A 15,992-nucleotide genomic window follows, 5' to 3' on the forward strand; every position below is an offset into this window, starting at 1 on the left:
GTGACAAAAATCAATTTCAGTTTGTCCAGAGGTCACAAGTTAAAACTGCTCCAATTTTGGTAAAAAAAAAAAAAAAAAGTGGTGCAACTTATTGGTTATCAAAATTCTTGCTGTTTTTACCCCATAACTCCATAACATTCAGTCAGAGATAGTCCAAACTAAACCTTTTTGGAGTCTTTATGGTCAGACAAATAATGTGGTATAGTTTTTAATATGATTGGAGCATTTTTAAATTTTGACCCCTGTGTGATCTTCACTAACCCCTACCTGGTCGCCGTATTGGATTTTCAAGTGGCTTGTGCTTTTTTCTCAAACACTGGTTTATGAAGAACATTCATGCCAAATATTATGCCTGTATCACTAAGTGACTGATTCTAGCAAAAAAAAACAACAACAAAAAAACTACTTATCTGTGCCACTGTTACAAACCAAATTGTCTGCTGCAAACTCACACAATGCATGCAAAAACACAGATGCATTGCAAATAGCCACAACAAAACAAATGTGCTAACAACACAAAAACATTTTTTCTGCCCAGAGGACCATTCAGTGTGTCATTTCACTGATTAATATCACTTTGAGCAGATGGAATCGGTTATCAGTGAAATCGCCTGGTGGAGTGGGTGGTTGCAAAGAAAACCTGCATCCTCTCGGCCCTTTCTGGAATCAGTTGAAGACCTCTGCCCTAATGCTTCCTTCCCTGCACAGCGAACTGTTAGGACTACATTGAATACAATATCATCTACAAAATCAGCTGTAGACTCAAGCCTAAAACTGTGTTCTTTCACTTACATTTGAATAATTTTCCATTACAGTGACATTTCAACATACTTGTATTTAAAAAAAAAAGAAGATATTTTTTCAGTCCCCGATAAATACACAAGTTCAAACTACACATACAGTAACTTTGCTTTCGGTTGTCAGTGTTAAGACGCTGATTAGTTTGGGCTCAGACTGTCTGCTCCGTCATGGTCTTGATGTCATTTTCGAGCTCACATGACTCAGAGGGAAGCTCATCATATGTACGACGGTAAAAAAAGCGAGTGGCCAGAGTAATGAGGAACATCTCCATGATCATCAGCTGCTGACTCAACACTTAGGAGGGCAAGAGGGGAAAAAAGATTACATTAGATAAATTTCACTTCAGCAGCAGGTGCAGAGAGACACTTCAGACATGTTGCTTACTGGATCCACGAGCTTGTGATGAGAGCGGAGGGGAACAGGCGATGGTTCCATCCAAGGACAGGATGTTAATGATAGACGTCTGCAGCTGACTCAGTATAAGTACTATCTAAAGAGAAACAAAGTGAGACCTGTGACATAATTGCATAATGATACACTGTATAGTACTTACAAAATGACACAGAAGCACCAGTGAAGGTGCTGCCACGAGGCATTCAACTACACACAAAGAACAACTTGAAGATTAAGGATTTTGCCCAAGGGCCCTTAAGTGCGCATACATACATACATGTACACAAAGACCACTTAGCTTTTAATGTATACATGATTTACCGCAAGGGCGTAGGTTTGGTCTCAGCTTTGGTAGGGACAATACCCCCCCCCCCCCCCCGGCCCCCCTGCTCACCACCATCACCCCCTAACCCACTCATACCATTAGACGCACAAGTACAGCATAATACATAACATATGATGACATAATGCTGAATAATTTAACACTTTATTTACAATATTAAGTGTGTAGGCAAACAAACAAATAGCTTAATTGCACCCAAAATCACGAATCTATTCTATAGGCCTACACCTGAGAGAACAAGACAACAAAAAAAAAATACTTGTGGAGCTAACAAAAAAACCTAATTTGCCAAAAAAAAAAAAAAAAGGGATTTCCAATGATATATATGGTGTATTACGGTAAACGTAAGCCTGTGATGTCATAACGCAGAGGAAAAACACGGAAGTTTCACACTAGTGCGCCGCTGATTCTCATTACCGTAAGTTCTCATGTAAGCCCTCACTCTGAAAAATTTCAACACTGACAGCAAGCCAAGAACCCGTGCTTTCCAACAGTGTGCTATATGTTGCATATATTACGGTAAAGTGCGTTCGGTGACTTTTGAAACGAGGGAAAAGTATGAAAAAGAGCGCAAAAGTGACAGAAAAGGACATAGACAGACAGCAAACATAAATGTAGTATTTTTTGAGGAAAAGGCAGGGTATTAGTGTCATTTGTGAAGGTGTGTGCAGTTTATTTTAAGTGTGGCGCACAGCATTGTTCGCAACCCCTCCCCCCCGCCCTTCTTGTTTTTCTGCACCGGAGCAGTGTTGCCAGATATGAAATATGAAACTATCGTACCAAAACCTCAAAATTATCGTATTTTGGGAGAAATTATCGTACACAAACAAAACGCATACAACGTAGGTATTTTAGCGTTTTTTTTAATTTACAAAGAATTTTATGTCACATTTTTAAACAGTAATTATAGTAATGGGGAAACTATGGCACAAAAAGAACGCAAATGCACAAGCAAATGCACTACCAGACTGTGAAGTAACACAAACGTGTTAATTACCAGACTAGAAAGAGTCGAATTCAACCTCGAGGTCGCTGTCGTCATCCGATGCCATGGACACTTGTGCAGATTTTGTTGAACACAGAAAAAATGTTGACACCTCCATAAGGAACTTGAACTTTTTTTTTATTTTTCTTGTATATCTCTTTGCTCTTGTGTTTTGTTCGTTTGTTATTGCATTTGTTGAAATACAGTTTCGAAAAAAAAAAAAAAGATGTTGGTTGGGGAATCTTCCTGTCCTGTCCTGCAGAGATTGGATGGGAACTCATTACTTTGTATGCGGAGGGGGCGGGCTTTCAAATGACTGTCCCGGCAGCCCAAAGCCAGCAGCAGCCCTGTGTGTGGTGTGTCTTTGATGCCGCCTGAGTGCAACACCTGCAAAATGATTCTTGGGTGTCAGAGAGAGATGCGTGTTTGGGCAACCAACTGAAATTATCGTACATATTGGGTTTTTTCCCATTATTGATCGTACATCGTACAGAGGGCAAAACTATCGTACAAATACGATAATTATCGTACATCTGGCAACACTGCACCGGAGCCACCCATCCTCTGCGCTCCGGGACCTCCCACTTTACAAATGAAGCACTGCCTGCCACGAGATGCGCTTTGTTTACGTCCATGTGAGAAGAACGTGAGCCAATGAAATTGCAACATGGGTAACCCTGTCACTCTGGCACGTCGAAAACACAAAACGTGACGACTAAAATTATAGTATCGAGTTCGCAAAAAAATAGTGAATGATTTTGTTATATAAACAAAAATGCTAAATATTGGTAGGGACTATTTTGCCATCCCAAAATATTGGTTGTGACTTGTCCCTATGGTCCATATGCAAACCTACGCCCCTGATTTACCGCCACTGCTGCAATGGCGTGTGAGTCCAGAATTTAATTATCAACATCCATTGTTCACTGTTATTACCGAATATCCCTAATTTCTCCAAAAAATATTAGTCCTATCAACTTTCCATTTTCACGGTGTTCATCCTTGACCCAAAATACAAACGGCAAATGTCAGCTCTCCCCATATCCATGCACGCATACTCATACACAGAGGCCACTTGGCTTTTAAAATATATTTACAAACCACTGCCCTTAACACTGAACTGTGTGTGCGCTCCACTGCCCGTTGGTGTCTTTTTCTGTGTTGAACTGTTACGTCCTCTGTATCTCACCCCTGCATCCTCCTTCATCTGTCTGGTTCTCTGGTCTGTACGTGCACCTGCTGTCGTGGGTCACTGGTCATGTCCATCTCCATTTCCCCTGTCTGAGTTCTGTGGTGGTCACGCCCCCTTCCTTCTGTGTGAGCTTGGTGTGCGTGTTTGTTCTGTCACCTGTCTGATCGTGTGTGTAATGTTAGTGCCTGGTGTTTGTGTGATCATGCGTCGTGTCTTCCTGCTTTGTGTCTTTGGTGTGAATCCCTCCAGCGTCTGTCTCTTGCATATGTCTAGTATCATCTAGTGTGGGCGTGTCTCTGTCCATGATTCCTCTGGGTCTCTGTGATGTTACCTATCAGTGTTTTTCACATTCCAGTGTTTTCGATTTTGGTTCTTGCATTTGTTGTTTGGTTCATTCTGTGTCTCTGTTCAAGAAGTATTAATCATCTTATTTGCTTTCTTTAGAGGTAGTATCTTATTTTGTGGTATTTGCTGCCCCCTTGTGTTTCCTTTTTTGTTAGTACTTGTACCTGTTGTCTTAATTATTTTCAACTGTGTGTCATTAAGTAGTAGTATTTAAGTCACTTCCGTTTGGTTCATCGTTGGGGTTTCATTTTCATTTGTTCCTGCATCTGTTCATGGTTTGTTGTGAGTGTTCCAGTGTTGTTGATTGCACTTTTCTTGTCATCGTAAACTGTGCATGAGCTGTGTGCGGCAGCATGCAAGTGCGCAAGGAAAATTTTCAAATGTTCAAAATCTCTGGCACACATTAATTTTGTGACCTAGACGTGAACATTGTGCAATCTATTCAAAAACACTGTGTCACTGCGAGTCAGTGCGTCTCATTGCCGCAGCACAGCGCATCTGAACGATTATGAGGAGGTGGTGTTACATCTATAATAAACATAATTTTACAGATACATTATCTAACTCATAACAAGGAATGAAAATGCAACTGTTTTACCAATCCATTACAATACAGATATTACAAATTATTCCCTTTGAGACTATTCCAAATGCTTTCTCCACCGCATGACATGCACGAGCCAAGCTGCAGCTGCAGATAATTTTTCTGTGATTCTGGTTGCGATGAGAGATGGTTTCATAACCCAAGTTCTGAGAGCAATTGATTAATCCTCTATGAAATTATTATTTTATCTAACGCGGTAACCAGCGGCACAAAGCGTGGCATCCACGCAGAACAAAGCAGGTTGCATTGACATGATAAATTGTGCGGAAGTGCGGGGATTAGGGTCCCTTCACACATAATACGAATGTGGCTGAATTGAGCATGAAGCAGGAATTGTATGCAATACGTGTAAAATTGTAGCTGCCTCTAACGCCTCATACACCTGCTGCTACAACTATTTGAACACACCAGCGGCTGAAAGACAGAGTGTGCCCTGTGAGAGCCCATTCGATCCCTCTCGCGGCAGGTGTCGGCAAAATTCCAGGTGACACACACAAACATCTAACACCACTCACTTGGCACTTAGAAAATGTGTGGCCATTCACACTGTTAGCACGAAAATAGTGAGCAGACGATCCCTTTAAAGCTGGCTGTGAAATTTGTCTAAGTGCCCCCACAAGTGTGGCATTGCACAACAGCAAGGCACATGTGGCGTGCCAGAGTGTCAGCTCCCCCCGCAACACATGTGCCATGCGTGTGAATCGCGCATGTGTTGCGCTCCCCCCATCCACAACACATGTGGCAGATGTGTTGTAGATGTGTGGAGGGTAATAACTAAATAGCAGTAAAAATAACTAAAAATGAATGATCACATAACACAGACACAGAGTGACACGCTGGTGTGTGCGTCTAACTGACACGGGGTGTGGCCACCGACAGCTGCAGCTGTTGAGATCTCTGGTTCTGGACGTCATGGCTGGGGAACACGTACCATGTTTGGACGGACATGAACTTACAACTGTCCACTGTGATGCAAGGTGTGTCTGCTTGCTGTCCTCATGTGGACATACATAAAAACATATATCGCTGTTGCGACAGACTGCAGTGAGCGAGCACACGGCACGCACATTGACAGGCTGCCCCAGGTGTAAAAAAAGAGAAAAAGAATAAATATGAAACTGTGGGAGGTGGGAATATTCCAAGGAAAATTTAAAGGCACACAAAGCGCATTTCTATGACAAGCACTGGCTTCTGTGCTATGATGAGGTTGGTTCAAGTCACATTGCATAGTTTATCACCTCCTTGCTACCCAGTATCACATGTTTTCATGTAATAATCACAAATGATTGATCTAGCCTGATTTACTCCACTATCTACATTTTGTGAAGTACCCCTTGGAGAAGACATATAGGATGTTGTCTTACTTGATAGAATGCATACTTGGGAATAATCTTGAGGCTCCTCAGCTTGCTGTTTGTATTGTTAAAAAGGATGGCAACAGCCCAAAGCGAGGTGAGAGTAAGGACACCAATAAATGGGTTAATCCATATCGATGTACCAGTGACTGAGAGCTGAAGAAGTGAAGAAAGATTATTATGGACTTTAAGTTGAGAGTACAAGGAGATAATGCAGAAAGATTGTGCACAAACCCACATCTGAGGGGTCAAAGTTGTCATTGGTCCACAATATGATGGCGAGGACAGAGAGTACTGTCTTTAGAATGGCATACTGAAGAGCTCCCAACTTCATCAAGAACAACATCCGCCTTAAAAAAAGATATACAATGACACACAATACAAAGTGCAGCTGACACACATGGTAAATAGGTTTGAGTTATTTGTCACAAACACTTTGTGAGCCATTAGACAGAAATACCGTGACATGGGCACATGGGGTAAACAGAGGCAGCAGCAGCAGCATGGTCCTGTGTTGATCTTGAAGGTCTTGCCAGAAAACCTTTTCAGAAAGGCTTCAGTACCTCCAAACTCTTCAATTATCAGAATCATAATCTTGTAAACCACCACTGCAAAATAACTGCACACATAAACACTGCTTATACACAGCAACCACAAAAGAATTACAGTGCCTTCCAAAAGAATTGGGCTATTTGATATTTCACACATTTTAATTTGTTTATGCTATTTCAAATACAAAAAGTAAATCAGGCTTCCTTATATTCAACCTCAAAGCAAATCTCTACAGCTTGATATAAATTAATTAAAAATATAAAAGCCAAGATGATGGGTTGCATACATAATGGGCACCAAGACACCAAGACACCCAGACAACTCAGAAGAAGTTACAGGCTTCTGTGGCTGTTAATGGAGAAATTGTGCACAGTGCATGTTTTGCATTTTGCATCACCAATTATACAACTTCATGATGAAGTGGTACAGAGGAGGATTTTCTTAAAAAGAAGACCTGAAAGTTCAGCTACAATTTCCCAGAAGGTACATCTGAGATGCAAGCCTAGATTTAATGTTTTGGTGAAAGAAAATCCTGAGATTATAATCGAGAGCACTGGTCATCCATTTGTCAAAGCATTTGCCACTTTAACTAAGGTGCTTGGGACCAAATTTACCAAACTTGCCTAATCTGTGTATTAACTGTGTTGTGGGATCAATGTCTACAAAAATCAGATTTTCATGTTTAATAAAAGTAGGGGAAACAGTTTGAATGTTTTTGCCAAAGTGTATGTAAAATTATATCTGAGTTTGCTGGCACAACCTACGCTACTACGTATTATCAGGATATGATAGGACACATACCAGTTAGAGGTCATGTCTGTGAACATGGCAGCTCTGGGAATCCACATCCCAAAACAAGACATAGTCGCAATGACCTGAAACAAACAAAAAGTACAAAAGTGAGTATTAACAAAGTATTAGTGCAATCAGTGCTGAAACAGTACTCAGGATACACTAATATAAGGTGTATCTTCTATTCTGATGTGAAATTTCTAAAATATAATTAAAAACTGTGACCTCAAGACACTTGACATAATGATTTAGGTAATTGGGTGACTTTATGATTACCAGTTGTGTGTAATAGAGACTCAAAAATACTACAACCCAATTAAATGCCTTAAACCATTTATTTACCTCACATCATTAAATTTTAACAATGATAATAATAATAACAATATAATAATCAGTTTGAATTGGTAAGTAAAACCAACTTGATTGGTTGCTATACCTTAACTTATGTGATCTAATAACTGAAATTTTTTAAGTATTTTGCATATATTTACATTGTCACTCAAAATTATTTCAAATATATACATGTTGAATGTATATGAGTTAAATTAAAAGTTTTCTTTTTTACAACATTAGTCTAAAATCATTGTTAAGCCCTATAGTCAGCTTGACAAGTGCGTCATATTCGAGAAATCCTTATTATTGTTGTTATTATTATTATTGGGAGCAGTAAATTTGAGTGAATTAACATCTATCCAGGGTGTTAGAAAAATCCACAAGAGTAAGGCAATAATGTCAGCAACCTACTTTGTGATCTGCAACTCATTAGTGATACAACGAATCCATGATTATCAATGTTGATCCAAAGTACACACACACACACACTCACACAAATTAAAAAAAAAGTCCTAGGCCATTGGAAAGTCATTGCAGCAACACCAATAACATAGTCTTGGCTCCATATACAACCCCTGGCAAAAATTATGGAATCACCGGCCTCGGAGGATGTTCATTCAGTTGTTTAATTTTGCCTGAAGAGAACATGTAAATTTCCACAGTCATTGATGATATGGGGCTGCATGTCAGGTAAAGGCACTGGGGAGATGGCTGTCATTACATCATCAATAAATGCACAAGTTTACATTGATATTTTGGACACTTTTCTTATCCCATCAATTGAAAGGATGTTTGGGGATGATGAAATCATTTTTCAAGATGATAATGCATCTTGCCATAGAGCAAAAACTGTGAAAACATTCCTTGCAAAAAGACACATAGGGTCAATGCCATGGCATGCAAATAGTCCGGATCTTAATCCAATTGAAAATCTTTGGTGGAAGTTGAAGAAAATGGTCCATGACAAGACTCCAAGCTGCAAAGCTGATCTGGCAACAGCAATCACAGAAAGTTGGAGCCAGATTGATGAAGAGTACTGTTTGTCACTCATTAAGTCCATGCCTCAGAGACTGCAAGCTGTTATAATAGCCAGAGGTGGTGCAACAAAATACTAGTGATGTGTTGGAGCGTTCTTTTGTTTTTCATGATTCCATAATTTTTTCCTCAGAATTGAGTGATTCCATATTTTTTTCCCTCTGCTTGGTCTAAAAAACTAACCGTTACTGCCACAATTTTTTTCCTGATTTCTTATAATGTTTCTTAAAGCCAGAAAGTTGCCATTTGAAATGACTTTAGTTTTGTGTCTGTGATCTGCTTTTTTCTACAAAATTAAACAACTGAATGAACATCCTCCGAGGCCGGTGATTCCATAATTTCTGCCAGGGGTTGTAGGAATCAGGATCTACGAGGGGCGATGAAAATCTTTTGAGCCTGACCCAGAAAATGTAGGCAATGGTTCTCCATCTTTCACTTTCTGAGAAACCAACATTTCTCGAGAATGTGTGATGCCTTGACTCAATGGGTGCAATCAATCAACACTTTAGTTGTCATTGTCAATAACACAGTTATAAGTAACAACGAGATATCGTTTGGAGAACCACGTCCTACGTTTTTTGGTCAGGCTCCAAACTTCTCAATCGCCCTTCGTACCTCAGTAAACCTTACCGGTGCTGCACCATTGATCCAGATGATGATGGTCTTCTTGGGGTAGGGCAGTTTTTTGTATATGTAGACACACTGTTCCAAATACAGCAGCAAGGAGATGCAAGACATGAAGGTAAGTATGGAGTAGAGACAAACTCCAAACACACTCAGCTCTGATTTAAAGAGAGGAGAAAGGGAGAACAGAGGATCACATGAGAGAGGGGTCAAGGAGGCATTCTATGTGAAACAGTTGAAACCCAGCCTTAACCGGGGAGGGGGTCTGAGAAATGCTTTGTCCCATTTACAATGGGGTACTGGGGTACAATGAGGTCAAAGCAGTTTCAGTCTTTTGTTCATGGTAATGAGTCATTCACGTCATCAGGAGAGTCGTCAAGGGAGCCATCAGGAGAGGCATCCATCCCATCATTAGGAGGGACAGCTGCCCTGTCATTAGGAGGGTGCTAACTAGACCACAATAGGTGCTAATTAGAGCTATTGTTTAGTCACTAGCCTATAGCAGTCTGCCTCTCGGTAGGAGGGGTCTGGTTAGGTTTTAAAACTCCAGCTTTTGTGGTTTCTGTTTATTCTTCTCTACAAGAGTTAAGACAGAAGTCAGACTACCAGAGCAAGAATTTTAGCTGAGAAAGATTCTGCGATTTGAAGCGAAACGTCCTCGCGTCAAGCAACCCAGTCCAGTCGAAGATTCAAGCTTCTCTACATGAGGAAAAGTTCAATTAAACATCCCCGTTAAAAAAGAATGAGATAAATCCAGTGCAGATGTTTGTGTATTTTTGGCATGTTGCTCACTTGGTACATTCAGTGTCAGACAATATTACCATTAGCTCAGACTTTTGAAAAGGTGATTTCATCAACAAACACGAACATGAGTAACTTACGACTTATCATGTCAATAGCAAGCGGTGGCTTTTGTAAACATGCGGGATCAATGCTGATGTTGAGATTTTCCTCCATGGTACACAAAGTTTCCTCCTGTACAACTTGAATAGAAAGAAATTTTTAAAAGCCTTCGTCAGATTTCTGTCTGAGAAGCTGAACAGTCTACTTCTCTTAATCATGTCTTACTTTGAAGTATTACATTCTTTGTACTTACCCTTGTAGTTGGCTTGTAGTTGAATGAACATGAGATGACATACCTCACAGCAGTCCACTTGTGTTGTTATTCATTCACAGGTTTGTATCAGAGTGATTCAAATAAACCAAGTTCAGGGCTTTTATTAAATGGGTGAGACCACTGAACTGAGTCAGGATAACTGAACTTTGACAAGGTGTGTTTGTTTCCTCGCCAGTAAAAGTAAGAAGACATAAACTAATAAAGAGATTGGCTTCAAGATCAACCAATGAATTTTTTTTACAATTCAGGGCCTCATGTTTAAGCTTCTTCAAAGTTTCCATTTATTTATGTCTAATTTCACAGCTTTTTGAAAAAAAAAAGTTACATGATGATGAGTGGTGTGGACCTGAGAATGTGCTTTTAAGTTCTACAATCTAACTGCTGTTAAACAGTCTGAAAATAAAGATTTCTATCATCCATCTAAAATGTATCAACCATCCTGCTGCGTTGTTGAGAATTTAAATTTTTTAGACTGAACATTCTAACATTCCTTATTTGTGCCCAAATTGCCATATTTAGTCATTATTTTCATGTTATCCAGCCACAATTTTTAAGTTAAATAGGTCATAAGTCTGCAGTACACAAATCTAGGTCAGGTGGCATCCTAAAAACAGACATTAAAGTTTGCTGGAAATAATACTCCAGTAGACCACTGAGGTGAGGCATCAAAAATAAAATAAAACAAGAGCAACAAGAGCAGAGATTTCTGACGTTCGCTAATCCAAATCTGGATCGCCTTCAAAATTCAGTGGAGTCTTCCATGCCCTAATATCTATCGGTGGTGTAAATTTGGTGAGAATCCGTGAAATATTTTTGACAGAATCCTTCAAAGCCTATATAAAGTGAAATCTTGATCCAGAATCCGAATCAGAGATCACCTCCAAAATTTAATGCCCTAATATCTATCTGTGGTGAAAATTTAGACAAAATCTGTGTAGTAGTTTTGATGTCATCCTACTAACAGACAGATAAATCAATAAATGGCAATTATTTTATTGCGTGCTTGGCGGACGTAATAACAATATACAGTATATACCACACGCATCAGGTGCTGACGCTCTCAAGTTGACAAAGAAAAATAAAAGATGGCACAGGGAGTTGTGAGAGCATATTATAAGCTACATTAACGAAAAAAAATGAGTGATGTTTTTTAGTTTTTAGATATAAACAATGCTCTTAAATACTCCTAGGTTGTGTCTATTGCCCTTTTGTTTGTTAAAATTAAACATAAGCATTGGACCCAATTTGGCAAAGCCTTTCAATTCATCAAAGCTTCATATGTCAAATGGTTTCAAAGGAAAGCTCAGTTCTGCATCTTTTACAACTCTTACACAGCAAAGGAGAGTTGCTCAGGAGATACCCGTGAGGTCATTCACCTTTTCCTGTTGGCATGTACCATTGGCCAACCCTGCACCCAGTTTACCACATTACTGTCACATGAAAATTGAACTACAGCCAAAAAGCTGTCACTCATTCACAGCTCACATCCTACAGCATGCAGTTAGTGTCAAAACACTCAACAGAAGTCTGATGTTGCAATCATCTTGAAAAAGTGAAGAGCAGTAAATATTTCAAGAAAATGTAACTACTGATGAGATTTTATCTTCGTACCACCAGATCCTTCTCCCTGCTTTGTGTGTGTAGCTGCTTTTATAACATAGTTAAGGTTTAGCTTTAATATAAATAAATAAACTGTAGAGACTCAAACAGTCACTTTTATTTGTAAGGACTGAGCGTTGCACATGCAACATGCCGTCTGAGCATTACGTATGTACATTGCATTTTATTTCACAGCAATTCTCCAAATAACAAACACTACGCATAAGTAAAGGCTGAACCAAGTGCTGCTCCAGTGGTCGCACTGGCAGCAGATGCATAACCATGTTTCTGTTTGTATTATTATATTGTGCATATGGGTTAAATACCATAAATCAGCTGCTGACTGAGATCACAATAAAGAACAAGACTTGAATGGTTTTCCAATAAATTTATTGTTACATAACAATGCAGATGATACATCATATGTGAATAATTTTAGTTTTCAAAAGTGCTATTTTAAAAAAGCAATTATTACAGACAAGGCTCAAAAATGCCCTTCTGCACAATTTCAAAAATGTACTCTAACCTTTCTCAAGTAAAAAAAAACTTTTATGCTATAGATGTAATTCAGGCTGGTCTCGATCCTTTCATTAAATTTGATTGACTCCACTATCTAAAACATCCAGCAAATGGATCCTCCCTGGAATAGATGAATAGTCTTCTTTTATTTTTCTGTCAGCTGCCCCCATTTTGTTTAGAGTCACCACAACAGATCAAATGTCTCCATCTCTGCCGAGCTGGCAATATGGATTTCTGATTTATGCAATTTATATATGATGCATATGGCAAATTTGACACTGGATGTCTTTCTAACACGACTCCTGAGCTACAAGGATTAAAGAAAAAAATAAACAATCTGCACCAATTTTGATGGTTGGGGGAAACTGGAATACATAGAGGACCACCCAAGAAGGCACAGAGAAACTGCACAGAAAGGAACATGGCTGTGGTGGGTTTGAGCCCTGGCCTTTCTTGGTTAAAGACAAGCTTCAGCTTCAGTCAAGCCACATGTTGTCTGTCATTTCCACTGAAGGGAATGCCATAAAACAATTCATCATGATGTGAAAAAGGAGCTTCTGTGATTACACTTGCTCTCTGAATCTCTGGTACTTTAAAGTGCATCTTATCTGTCCTCCATCACTGAGAAGAACATAATGCAACAAAAGTATTGACCTTGCTGCTATTCAACCCTGAATGGTTTTACAGTGGTTTCATTTTGTGCACCAGCTTATGCTTTCTAATACATTACATTATCAAACTGGAAAAACAAGTGGAAAGAGGAGAACAGATTTAATCCATGACATATAAAAAAAATACATATCAAGACTGGTTCAATTTATCCCAAAACAAACGACATACGTTGAGTCAAGCCTTTTAGCAGAATAAATAGCAAGAAAACAATATGCTTTCTATAATATATTACTATCACAAAAAAGCAAAATAAGCATCAATATTACAAACAAGTTATTACCACTATAAACAACAAACAAAAATATAATTTTAAAATTAAAAAAAACATGAAAATTATTCAGTTGCAAATATTTACAGTGGGTTATAATAGCTGCTGATTTATTGGTGATCTATCTAGATTACTTTAATTATTAGGAATGAGATGAAATCTCTTTATCTGGAGTTAAATTTGCCTTGGTCCTCTTATCAGTTCCCATTACTTATACTGTATGCTTGATCAAGATTTTCACAGCAATACAATAAATATTCTAAAATTGTAAACAGAACCTTGCAAAATGTAAACTAAATAACACAACCTGCAAACTGACTAATTTCACTTCAGCGAAATATCGTAAAACTGATATACTGTACATGTTCTCTGTGTTGACATTTTGGACCATTTTAAGAACCTTTTACTCCAGCATTAATCTCTCACAACACAAAGTCAAACATTCCCGCAGTCAAAGCTTGTGATTAATACTGTCAAAAATCAACGCTCACGATGAAGCCGTGACTAATCTGAATTTTAAAAAAAGAAGCCGCCCAAAGGATTTCAGAAGCTGCAACTGAAAATGTAATAAATGGAATGTTTTGGCTAACAAATACAGTGTTTGTACCCCTTCTGGTGACACACTTCTGTAGTATAAGAAATCTCTGAACTACTTCGCTAAATTTAGTAAGACCAATAGTGTAAATTGGTTAAAACACACAACACGTCCAGTTACATACAGTAAAAGATCTTTGGCTTGTAACTGTTCTGCCAAAGACAAACACAGGTCAGAAGAAGGCTCTTGTGGAGATGCTGATGGTCCTCATTTAAGGCATCAAAAGCATAAGCTCACTTATTTACAACCCTTGTCGTATCAAAACAATGTCAATAATCAAGCCTCTGAATATTTGACTCACCTTTGATGACTGTTCATATGTGAGAACTTTTAATGACTTTAATCCATGAGTATCAGTATACGAGTTGTGACCCTGGAGGTAATCCCACTGTATGTTCAAAATAGCAACAAAATAACACAGTCAGCCTACTTTATTATCATTGGTATGTTACATATGTTACTGGTACAAAACGTGAAGAAAAGACCACTTTGGTGGTGGTGAGGTGTTTTTTTTTTCTTAAAAAAAAAAAAAAAAAAAACACCTCACCACCACCAAACTGGTCTTTTCTAAACTCAGCCACATGGGGTGTGCAGCCAGTACATTCTGAGTGCCGGTCCCAAGCCCGGATAAATGAGGAGGGTTGCGTCAGGAAGGGCATCCGGCGTAAAACAAGCCAACCCAACTATGCAGACTCAGAATCGAATTCCCATACCGGATCGGTCGCGGCCCGGGTTAAAACGTCCGCCACCGGTGCTATTGCCCAACAGGGTGCCGGTGGAAATTGGGCTACTGCTGGGCGAAGACGACGAAGAAGAGGAGGAAAACATTGCCACGAACAGCGGGAGAAGAAGAAAACTACAAGGGTGGAAATGAGAGTGGGGACTTTGAATGTTGGTAGCATGACTGGTAAAGGGAGAGAGCTGGCTGATATGATGGAGAGGAGAAAGGTAGACATATTGTGTGTGCAAGAGACCAAGTGGAAGGGAAGTAAGAGCAGGAGCATCGGCGGTGGGTACAAGTTGTTGTACCATGGTGACGACAGGAAGAGAAATGGTGTTGGGGTCATTTTAAAGGAAGAGTATGTTAAAAATGTGTCAGAGGTTAAGCGAGTGTCTGACAGGGTGATGAGTGTGAAGTTGGAAATTGAAGGGGTGAGATGAATATCATCAGTGCATATGCCCCACAGGTAGGTTGTGAGATGAAGGAGAAAGAAGATTTCTGGAGTGTGTTAGATGAGGTGGTGGAGAGTGTGCCCAAGCATGAAAGAGTGGTGATATGAGCAGACTTCAATGGGCATGTTGGTGAAGGAACAGATGCTGAAACACCTGATCATTAATGAAATCACCTGCTGAGGTGACTGGTAGCAAGGAAAACCTGCAGTGCTTTGGCCCTTCATGGCACATGATTGCCCACCCCTGGTTTAGGGGAAGGAAACAAAAGCTGTCTCAGAGCTTTCAACTGTCAGTTTCCACTGTGAGGAACATAGTGAGGAATTGGAAGACCACAGGCACAGTACTAGTTAAGGCCCGAAGTGGCAGGCAAAGAAAAATCTCAGATAAGCTGAAGTGAAGGATGGTGAGAACAGCCATAGTCAACCCACAGACCTGCTCCAAAGACCTACAACATGATCTTGCTGCAGATAGAGTCTCTGTGCATCATTCAACTATACAGCGCACTTTGCACAAAGAGATGCTGTATGATGCTGTAATGCAGAGGAAGCCTTTTCTGCGTACATACCACAAACAGAGTCGCTTGAGGTATGCTAAAGCACATTTGGACAAGTCAGCTTCATTTTGGAATAAGGTGCTGTGGACTGATGAAACTAAAATTGAGTAATTTGGACATAACAAGGGACAGTATGCATGGC

The 15,992-nt window shown here is 39.5% G+C and overlaps 1 protein-coding gene across 1 annotated transcript; it reads right to left on the bottom strand.

The window, feature by feature from the left end:
- Positions 1-689: 689 nt before the first annotated feature.
- Positions 690-10,409, bottom strand: LOC117516585 (organic solute transporter subunit alpha-like). The gene is made up of 8 exons (XM_034177447.1): positions 10,236-10,409; positions 9,361-9,512; positions 7,372-7,445; positions 6,479-6,637; positions 6,257-6,368; positions 6,028-6,174; positions 1,186-1,291; positions 690-1,095 (listed from the first exon to the last, which is right to left on the bottom strand). The coding sequence occupies exons 1-8, from the start codon at positions 10,309-10,311 to the stop codon at positions 950-952; spliced, it is 972 nt and encodes a 323-aa protein (XP_034033338.1). The 5' UTR covers positions 10,312-10,409; the 3' UTR covers positions 690-949.
- Positions 10,410-15,992: the final 5,583 nt, after the last annotated feature.

The sequence above is a fragment of the Thalassophryne amazonica genome, chromosome 9, assembly GCF_902500255.1.
Source record: "Thalassophryne amazonica chromosome 9, fThaAma1.1, whole genome shotgun sequence".
NCBI classification, from domain to species: Eukaryota; Metazoa; Chordata; class Actinopteri; order Batrachoidiformes; family Batrachoididae; genus Thalassophryne; species Thalassophryne amazonica.

Excerpts from the sequence above, each read along its gene's own strand:
- LOC117516585 (XM_034177447.1), bottom strand. The coding sequence starts at position 10,311 with ATGGAGGAAAATCTCAACATCAGCATTGATCCCGCATGTTTACAAAAG. Across the intron at positions 6,369-6,478 it reads CCCCATGTGCCCATGTCACG|GCGGATGTTGTTCTTGATGA; the intron begins GTATTTCTGTCT and ends TCTTTTTTTAAG. Across the intron at positions 1,292-6,027 it reads CCAAGTATGCATTCTATCAA|ATAGTACTTATACTGAGTCA; the intron begins GTAAGACAACAT and ends GTTTCTCTTTAG.